Source organism: Triticum aestivum, chromosome 6A (assembly GCF_018294505.1).
Source record: "Triticum aestivum cultivar Chinese Spring chromosome 6A, IWGSC CS RefSeq v2.1, whole genome shotgun sequence".
Taxonomy (NCBI): domain Eukaryota; kingdom Viridiplantae; phylum Streptophyta; class Magnoliopsida; order Poales; family Poaceae; genus Triticum; species Triticum aestivum.
Window position 1 is genome coordinate 489,311,976 of NC_057809.1, and position 10,947 is coordinate 489,322,922.

Genomic DNA, 10,947 nt, shown 5'->3' on the forward strand with positions numbered 1-10,947 from the left:
TTAAAATCAGGGGGGAGAGAGATTAGATGCTTTGTGATTTGTGAATGCCACGTGTCATCCATCAGGACAGGTCTCACCTGCTAACCGTGAGACCTGGTCTCATATAATTTTTTTCTCTGTAACAACCGATACACTCTCTCCCTCTCTCTCCTCATTAGTTTTGCTTAAGCATCCAAGAAAATTAGAGCACAAGAGCAGCAGTAGCAGCTCCGTGTGATGGCTGATGCGGTGGCGCTGAACTCCACGGGCCAAGGTGCAGCTGGAGCTAGGACCGACGGGTCAAGCTCAACAAGTCATGGTGCAAATTGGAGCCCACGGGAGGACCAGTGCACGCACGACTGGGTGCGGACAGGCACAAGCAGAGCATGCATGGCCACCGCGCGCAGCACACACGGCCCTCGGCTTCCCCGCAACGAACAACCTTGTCCAGGAGGTCCGCAACCTTGAGATCTCCTTCCCCGCGCAAGGACTCGGCCGAATTCACCCTGAAGCCCTCGCCATCATCCTCCAACTCCAAGTCCGAGTATCGTCATTCGTCGTCGATTACCTTGCCGTTGCTGCTTCCCCGGCCTCACCGACCTCGCCGTCGGGTTCACCGTGAGTCCCCATAGCTTTTCCCTTTGTTTCCCCCTCTGATTAGGACCCATAGCTAACGCCATGGTTACCGCCACCTCGCCATGGCTGGTCCTCTCAGTCCAGACCGAGCTTTGACTCCGCATGTCTGGTTCCTAAAAACAGGAGCGCGAAGTTGCTCGGTCCTGTCCGGTCTAGACCGCCGGCGGCCGGTCCAAACGGCAGCTCGATGAGGGCCCGACCCCCGTCCACCCTCAGGAGGACGCGTCTTCATGCGCAAAAGATCTTGCCGAGAAAAGGCAAAAGGGGCACCGGCAGATGTGGTTCGCAGTTGACGATGGACATGGCAAACAGGTGGCGGAAAAGAAGCGACATGCTCATGGCCGGAAGGAGATGCGCTGCCCGTGTGCCAGAAGGACGCGTCCCGTTGCTGTCGAAGAAGATGCGGTGGCGCGCAGGAGCAAGCGGCAACGGGCGCGCGAGTAGCCGGGGCGGCAGCGCAGTCGAGAGAGGAGGAGGCATGAGGTACGCGGCGGCGGCCTATGGTGTGCTGAGACGGTCGGGAAGAAGGGTGCCATCATGCACGGCGCACTCGGCGCACTCGGCTCAGAGCTCCGCTAGGCAGGAGGGGCACCGACGTTTGATAAAATTTACACTGGGCGTACGCATCCTCGTCCGCTTCTCCTCTACTCCCCTCATTTTGGGAACCGATATTTATTGGAGGGTAGCAAAGGCGGCGAGGAAGGTGAAGTTTGACTCCAACTCATGTTCCACACGGATAATTTCTGACGAAAGTGCATCTAGTCAGGACTATTGATTGATTTTTGGAAGATTATACTTTAGGGTATCAATCACATACCAAAGATGTTGGGTGATGCCACGGGCGATGGCCAACCCAGTGCGTGCGGCGCCCAGGTCCAAACGGACGAAATTTAGTATCACCTCACGTATCTTTATCTTTACCTAATAATAAAGAACTGCAGGTTCTATTTTCGAAAAGCAAAGGGACTATTTTATAAAAACGCCGCGACGGTGAACCCGAAGACTCAATCCGTGCTTTATTATTAAAAAATTAGGGAGAGATTGCTCCTGTTGCAATGCATGGGTTCATTCTAGGGTGACGAAGGGATCGTACCATTCAACCCCTTCTTTTATGCTTTTCCTGGCGGTCTGAAGAAAACAACAATCAACAAGACTTTTCTAATCCTCCCTTCCTTGTAGGAAGGGGAACGACTAGAATAGAAGATGAGCTTCGGGTGAAAAAATAGAAAAAATGATCTGAGCCGTTAGCATTGAGATGGATGGTACAGATTTTGGTGGTGGGATCTTTGCGCACGGTTAGCAAAAAGGACCCTCTATTCTTGTTAATTTTCTCCCGACATCCTCCTCCAAACGCGACCACGAGTCACCCTCCCCCTCGCCCATCTCCCTCCCGCTTGTGGACAGTAGCGGCGGTCGAGATCCGCATCCCTCCCCAATCCCCATCTCCGGCAACTACAGTAGCTCGCCTAAGGCAAGCAGATGGGGGCTACTCATCCCCTTCCCCTCTCAGGCCCTTGGAGCGGCTTGTCGGCGTGATCCGTGCCTCTGCCCCCTCTCAAGATCCTAGATCGCTGGCGGCAAGCCGGTGGTGGGCTCCTCCTTCGCCTCTCACGCCCAGGATCAAGGTATACTCTGATACTCCTACTTCCTCCTCTCTCACCTAGATTTCTGTGTGCACATTCATCAAAGATCTGCTAGGGTAGATGAGGGATCTACAGGAAGGTTGGGCCTTAATGAGGCGGCTGATGAAGACATTAAATCAGAGCAATTGTACACGGGGCACCAATGTGTACCATCCGAAATCACTAAATAACAATGGGATTATGCAGTGACGGCCATTACATGCAATATTATCGTTATATATGGGCATGTGACTGCTTTGGATGAATCGTGCTATGTACGAAGTTCCTAGATTAATACGAGAACCAATTAAATCCGAACCTGAAGTCAAATTGATGCCATGTTTTAGCCTGTAGATCATTAATCTGTTGATGCTTTGGTTACATCGATTCTCAGACATGCTAAGGGTGTGTTAATTCTGTTATAAAGTAGTGCATCGCAAGGTGTTTGACTGGTTTAGTGGGGAGAGTGAACCCTTCACTTATTTAGTGCATACAAGACGCATGATTAGTTAGTGTAATGTGATAAGGGGAGATCTCCTATTTTTTTAGTTGATGGCTATAAAGCTTCTTGTCCACAAACAGGAGATTCAGCTAATTTTGAACCAACGATTCAGAAATTTGGTTGAATACATACAAGGGGGGAGCACAACAGGTATGGCCTGAGAAGTTGTTTCACTTGGTCCTGGGATTCTTGTGCATTCTTGAAAATAGCAAATAATATGCATCACAACATATTTCCAAAGTTGATTTAGAAAATATTTGCTTCATTTCTGCTTTGCATAGCTGCTTTCTTTACATGCTGAATCAAGTTGTGGCCCTAGTCTTAAAGTGGCATGAATGTTTGAGACTAAGATCTATGCCAATTTTCTATCAAAAGTTGCCAATATTTGGAAAATTGTAGAGAGGGGCTCACGCTTGGTGTTCAACCAATCAAATGCCAAGTTTTGGTCTCATGCCAAATTTTGGCCCCAATCCAGTCCTGAAATGTTTGTATTTTTGTAGTATTTTGTTTTAATTGCTCATTGCTAGTGTTCTGCTGTAAATGCCATTCTATACACAGGACATATGAATACTAAATGAGTGCAGCATTGTTCTTTTACATTCTTCTCTCTAGTAGTGGTGCTCGTTGAAGTCTTTCGCCTTGCATACTGGAATCCAAATCGAATGAAAAGCATGGTGAATTGAGGGAGCAAAGAGCAGCATCAATGCTACACTTTGAAGCTGAATCATGGTGAAAGCCTCAAAGGTAGGTTTCTCTGCCACCGGAAATAATTATTCATCTCGGTTCTTTTCTACGGCTATTTGCAGGCTAAGTTGTGTTATAAGTTTGTATTTTTATGCTTGTGCACACTCTGAGTGTGCCCACCAGTCTTTTTTATATGTAAGCTCTGAGTGTACCTTACAAACTTTTAGTCCACGAAAGAACATAATTATTTCCAGTTTCTTGCCTTGATGTAAACTATAAAATTGTCCATGTATTTGTAGATGGGTGATGCTCTGACACCAGAAGCATCTTGAGTACATATGGACAGAAGAAGTGTACGACTGCAAGGGCGAAACTCATTTGCGTGCGAGATAATTTTAGTTCTTTTGCTGAACGTACACCAACAGACTTGTGCTGAACTGAATCATATTTGTTTGATGTTATCTCTCCCTGCAAATGAAGCTTGATGAGAGACAAGCATTCGAACCGGAGGCAAACGTCAACTGAACAATATTATGTCATGTACAATCAAGATAGCAAATGCTCGCTGAGCGGTTAATCATTTTAGTACTTAATATTTGGTTTTGCTGGTCATGTAATAAAAATAATCATCTCATGTTATGGATCACTTCACATGCATGTATGTGGATCAAAGTCGACCGAGAAATGGAATACCTTGCTCACAAACATTTTCAGCAGCCTATTCAGATGTGGGTGTGTATTGCGAGATAACCTTAATGTTAACTTCAATTTTATGTTGCATAATTCATATAAAATATTAGCTCTGTTTTGGATAATCCAGTTTGACATATACATTTAGTTGTGCGTCAAGGGGATGACTTAATTTTCACATATAATCAAATATTGACATGCTTGAAAGAGTTGTCATTAACATTCTGCCGATTTGGAAATAAATGAGAGACATGAGGTTGTTACTATAAAAGTGATGTTTATATCTATCTATTTCTAGGGGGTGATTCGTGAAATGTACACTTAAGTGGGAGCAGTCCCCTCCACCATAATCTGTGCCATTCATCTCCCATTCAATGGCTCAGATTTCATTTTTCTATTCTTTCACATGAAGCTCAGATTCTATACTAGTTGCTCCCTGTAGGAAGTTTAGCTAGTATTTGTTAAATGTGAATGTGTTGACGAAGTGGCTCGTTATTAAGTTGCTATATAAGGCCAGGTACTACTAAGTTTGTAAGATCCTGGCCATGTTGTTATCCCTCCGTCATCTTCTCTCCAAATCTAAATCCTAGAGATGAGATTTTCTAGGCACCCCATGTTGTCAGCCATGTTGTCAACCCTCCTTCGCCCGCAGGTCGTCATCCCCTCCCCCTTCTATGTCGGTGTGGGAGCGTGGTGATGCCCCTATCTACCAGATGGAGCTCTAGTTTCTCTCTCTTTGGGGCTTCAGTAGGGTTGCACGTGGGCGGGGCATTTGCAGCGGCGATGTTCCTTGGTATGAATAGTGTCTCACACATTAGACCACCGTTCCGATGGTACTGTCATGATTGATTAAAAGTTTTTTATGATTTTTTTTGAGGAACCGATGTGTATGGGATGTGCAACAGTGCAAGCGAAGAAAAGAGCAGCACTGACAGTTGGGAGTGGGCACTGGCAGTTGAGAAGGGTACACACCTCTTAACATCTATGGACCTCATAACTAAACGTCGCTTTACTCCTCGATAGCTCACCAACCAAAACAACCAGAAGGGGATGGCAAGCCCGCACCACATCGCGATGGAGCTCGTCGGCCCCAAGCCCGGCGGATCCTCCTCCGCGGTCGCCGTCCACCACATGTTCGTTGTCGTGGTCGACGGCGTCGAGACGGACATCCACGAGGGCACGCTCCAGGGCAGTCTCGGCAAGGTCACCGTCACCAGCCCCGGGAACCTCTCCGCCGACGGCCTCCGGAGCGTCGTCGTGCGCGGCGGGGGAGGGGGCGCCGTCGTGTTCACCCTGTGCGGCGACGCGGCCGCCGAGGGCGTGGGGTCCGCGTCCTTCGTCCAGTGCGGCGCGACGCGCGTCGACGGCGCGCGGGAGGTGTCGGTCTCGCGGTGCCGGTCCCTGGACGCGGAGCAGGCCGGCAAGGTGACGGTCGAGAGGTGCCGGGAGGCGCGGCTCCGAGGCGGCGGCCTCCTCCGCGCGACCCGCTGCAGGCGGGCCGACGTCGAGAGCTTCGGCGAGGTCCGCCTGGCGCGCTGCAAGGGAGTGCGCGCCGACTGGTGCGGCAGCCTGGAGGTCCAGATGTGCAGGGCCGTCGACGCCAGCCGGTGCGGCGCCGTGAGCGGCGACCGGTGCCGCCGCGTGAACGTCGCCGGCTGCGGCAGCGTCGCCGTGACCCACGCCGTGGTCAAGACGGTGGAGGAAGAGCAGCTGCAGTCGCAGCAAACCGTGTCTCCGCAGTCCAGTGGAAGTGAGTAAGCAGCATCAGTGAATTCGAAATTGCCTGTAATTCTTTGTTGTCTGTACGAAATTGCCAAAGTTTCTGGAACTAAGAGATCCCTACTCAACCGGATCGCGTTTGAATGTATGATGAACACGCCATGTTTGGACTTATTGAATCTTTGGATGTCGAATGTATATGTTATAACGCACATAACAATGGATGTACTAAGTGTAAAACGTGTTCTAAGTTCGGGAAAACAGAAACTTAGACAATTTGAATGAACATGTTGGTTATAGACACAGACACATAAGTGTTAAGTTAAATTACAAGGACCGAAACGATGTATGATTAGATTTAATTAATATCAGAAAAACTAACGCCCACACGTGTGGGCGTTTGCAGATCACCCACACGTCTTCATCACCACTCATTTTGCCACGTATGAATAGATGACATTAATAGAAATCTTTTTGGTTTTCGGCTTAAAAATGTTTTATCTTCTAAATAAAAAAGCGAATTAAAAATTCGTTTTCATCATTAAATCCGTCTCGACGAGATCTTCAAAACTAGACCCCATGTTGATACGTTTCGATGAATTTTTTTTTGCCCAGAAGTTGCCATGATGTTTACACTATAGTTGTCATAGTGCTTAAACTAAAGTTGCCATGTGGCATTTTTAGTTTGTAGATCATGGCAATTTTATTTTTTTATGATGGCAATTCCAGTACTTTGACCATGAAAATATTTTTTTATTGAACCATGGCAATTTTAAGTGCATGTATCATGACAATTTTAGTTTATGGTGCATGGCAGGTCTAGTTTCTTAATCTCCGTTTTATAATATGTTAAAATTTACTTTTAAATGTAAAAGAAAATAGTTGAAACATATCATGACAACTTCAGTGTAAATATCATGGCAATTCATGTGCAATAGACATGGCAACTATTGACAAAAAAAATCGCCGAAATATATCAGTATGAGATCTAGTTTTGAAAATCTCGTCGCGAGGGATTTAATGGTGAAAACGGATCTTCAATCGGATTTTTCATTTAAGAGATAAAATATTTTAAAAACTGAAAATTCAAAAAGATTCTCGCATGCATGCATGCGATGACGTGGCAACCTATTTGCATTAGAGACGTGTGGTAGTTATCGACGTCCATTAAAATTATACCTCTCTCGCAAGGCGATTAGGAAAAGCCTTCCTCCCCTCGATCTCCACCGAAGAGAGCGTAGATTCGCCTGCCGCTCCGGCGGTCGGTGACGGAGAGAGGATTTCGGGTGCCTCGGATCCGGTTAGTGGATATGTAGGGGTTTTGGTCCTTGCAGGGGCGGCATTTGGACGGATGGCGGCGCTTCTTCTTCGAGTCGATCTTTCGAGTTTCGATCCTTCACAAGTTTGTCCGTTGAGAAGGATTAGACGGAGCTCCGGCGTAGATTCCTGCCAGCTCCTCGGGGCAGCGAGGTTAAAATTTCTTGCCGTGCGTACGCAACGGTGATATTTGGTGTCAGGTTTTTCAGATCGATTCAAGGATTCAACGACGACGACTGCGACTCCGGGGCGTTGGTCCTTATGAGCACGTGCACGAAGACTTTCCGACTGTCATCAACAAGGTCAACCAGGCTCCGGTATGAGAGTGATGACAACAGCGCGTTGGCGGCTCGTTCTGGCGGTGGCAATGAGGTGGTCCATGAACCTTGATATAATTTTTATTATGTTTGAGGTGTTTTGCACTTTCGATAAATCTTTATAATAGATCTAATACTTTTCGCAAAAAGTATATTAGAGGGACCGAAACTTAAAATTATATTATCAAGTTAACTTTTTTGACTTGATGGATACAACATTTATTCTCTGGATATACCCCCTCCGTTCCTAAATATAAATATAGGTCTTCTTTTAGAGATTCCAATATAAACCACACACAGAGCAAAATAAGTGAATCTACGCTCTAAACTATGTCTATATACATCCGTATGTAGTTTGTACCGAAATCTCTAAAAATACTTATATTTAGAAACGAGGGAGTAGTATATAAGGTTTCGGATAGTTTAGTGATCAATATTAGATTGCAAATTGAAATGTACTACTTGTAAAATTTGTTCAATTATGTTAAATAGGGTGATGTGTAGTAGTACGTGAACTTTTTTGTCAAATTACTTGGATGCCTTAACGAAAGAAAAATTTTATTTCGTCTACTGATGTTACTTCAATCTATAATCATAAGTTTTGCAATATAAAACGTGAACCTGAAGAGCAGTATGTTGAATTAAATATACTTTTATTAGATATCGTATTATATTACCCCCTATGTAAATTAATGTAAGATGTTTTTGTAGTTCAAATCTGATAATTTAATTGTGAAGGTTTAACCATTGATAAACATTTTGATAAGTACATACAACTATTGATTTGGTATACTGACTAATTTTATCTTTTAGTGATATATAAAGATGTCGTCTAAGTCAAGTTATTCGGCAAGTGGAACATCAAAATCTAGCAATTCAGATATTACTACACGGAAGGAGATGGCTCAAGCAGAAAATGAGGATGAAAATGTAATTCTGAATTTAGATTGAAGGTAGACCATGTTCATGCAATTTTGAATAGGTTTATGGATTACATAAAAAATATGCTTTGGAAAATCAAATTTGATGGGTTGCTGAAGTTCCCTGAAATAAAAAAAATACACCTTAAGTTTAGTACATTTCTTTTAAGTGCAACAAGTGTGAAGTATCGATGCATTAAAATATCTTAAAATAGGAAACTGAAATTCTATTCTAGAGATATGCACAAAGTTTTTGGTATTCCGTCTGGACCAAGAGACATTGATGGTGTTCATAGTCAGACAACTGCTGCTTCTATTGATTCCTTGAAGGGTAATATATGTGTGGTTGGGAATGATTCTCACATATCAAAGCAAGCATGAAAAGAATTAGCCAGATGTATAGCAGAGTTATCAAGTGAAGTTGAGAAGGCATGCTTTAAGGTGGTCTATATGAAATTTATTATGGGTCATTTGGTAACACTTTCTTCTAAACATGACTACACACTATGTATGCAAAAGTTCTACACTGATAATCAAGTACAAATTGTACTGAGGAGACATAATAATTTGCCTAGGATTGCAAACTCCGATAAGAGACGCGTAAATCTTATGATTTCCTCTTGCAAGAAAACACTAAATGGTGTAGCAATGTATGATGTGTGCATGCCATGTATTCCATTGTTGAATTAGTTGTCCAACTTAAATTTTATCAAAAGTAATATACAACTATCTTGTTGTACTTGCTTATAGATTGAAATGGCAAAACCTATATGCTATTTGAGGAGTATGATTGATAGGAGATCATACAACTTTCTTGTTGAAAAGTTTGAAAGAACAATGGTTGCCCGAAAAACACAATCAATTGGATTTTTCAATAACATTATGTCAGAGGGTTCATTGAAGAATAATGGAAGTATAAAAAACTTTGAAGTTGTTTGAAAGAATGTGCAATTTTCTTACCTTCGACAAGTCCACAATGTATCTTGAATGAAATATTCAGTAATCACATAAGATATAACCCACAAACTGTAAAAAAAAATTATACTTTACATTTTCAAAATTTAATTTATTTAGATGATAGATCTATACTATATTTGAAGGTGAGACATTCTGTGACTCGAGAATTCAAACTAAGGCATGATAAAAAATGTGAATGGAATATTAAGAAGAATGGTATAATTAGAGAAGGTATTGAAAATATAGACAAAGTCTTCTCGTTGTTAATTCAAAATTGCATGTGTTGCACTCATAGAGGGTTAAGTCCGTGCTTACTTCAGAGATCAAAACGTCGACATGTATTGGGGGGAAACTTGGTGTTATGTATTCTTGTTCGATTTTAAATAATTGTTATTAGTTATTTTACCTTACTTTATTTTTGCAGGTAATCCAATTCCGCCAAGCATTGTAAAAGAGGTTCATACTCTCAGTAGTGTTCATACAAGATCAGAAGGTAATATTTGTTTCAATCACGTTTTTGTTCCCTCTATTACTATAATTGTCACATCTCAGGATTTTCAATTCTTGGAATGTGAATAACTAAAATAAGGTTCATTAATTTAAAAAAATTGTTTGTGATTGCGTGATCTTAGCTAGTTCTCCCTATGAGTTAATTGATTTGATTGTCATTTGTGGATCATTTTTTTGAGAATTATTCACAACCACAAATCATTTAGGGATTATTTATAAAGTGGGTTTTTATCATTTATGCCACAAGTTGTGTCTCACTACTCACTTTTGCCATTAGAAGTTACAACTACTCAAAAATACCATCGATCCATGAGATGCTTGCTCAAAAATGCCATTAGATATCTAAAAAATGCCATCATTACTTTAGATGTTTGCTCAAAAATGCCATTAGACATTGTTATTTTCACGTCAAACCCGTTGACCTTGTTATATGACAAAAATAAGCCTAGACCCACATGTCGGTCTCTCTATCGCACAATGATAAGTGTGGCCCCACTTGTCAGGAGTAACCAAGCGAATAATTTTACAAGGAAATAAGAACGCTGTCGGGATCAAGTAGGCCCTACACTTTATTGTAGTGAGATAGAGGGAGAGATAGCATGTTGGTCCATAGGTATTTGTGTCATTATAACATGGCAAAAAGATTTGAGATCACAATAATGGTGTCCAATGGCATTTTTGAGCATGTGTCTAACAAAGTGATGACATTTTTGAGTGGATGCAATTCGCAGTGGCAAAATTGAGTAGTGGGACACAACCGGTGGCATAAATGATAAAAACCCATTTATAAATGGAAAAATAGTGCTAAAAATTATGTGTGACTTCTATTTGATTTTGGGTTGGAAAATAATTCCCGTAAATCCCAAATATTGTTGAAACCCTAAATATAAAATTGGAAATTAAATTGAACACTAAAATTATTTAGGGAATAAAATAATAACCCAAAATAAGGTGACAAATAATTTATTCAATTTGAATGAAATGTAATTTCCTAAGTCTCAAGTAGTCTTTTGGGCCATTGTAATTTTCCTAAAAGAATTTGTAGCAAGTTTGATATTTTAATAAAATTTAAATTTAAAAGAGAAAGAAAAAAC

General features: G+C 42.5%; 1 protein-coding gene across 1 annotated transcript; it reads left to right on the forward strand.

The window, feature by feature from the left end:
* Positions 1 to 5,090: 5,090 nt before the first annotated feature.
* LOC123130812 (uncharacterized) lies at positions 5,091 to 6,056 on the forward strand. Its single transcript, XM_044550619.1, has one exon. It carries the CDS (start codon positions 5,164 to 5,166, stop codon positions 5,869 to 5,871), a length of 708 nt encoding a protein of 235 aa, XP_044406554.1. The 5' UTR covers positions 5,091 to 5,163; the 3' UTR covers positions 5,872 to 6,056.
* The last annotated feature ends 4,891 nt before the right edge of the window (positions 6,057 to 10,947 follow it).

What these genes read in the sequence shown, in the direction of transcription:
- LOC123130812 (XM_044550619.1), top strand. Translation starts at nt 5,164, where the DNA reads ATGGCAAGCCCGCACCACATCGCGATGGAGCTCGTCGGCCCCAAGCCC.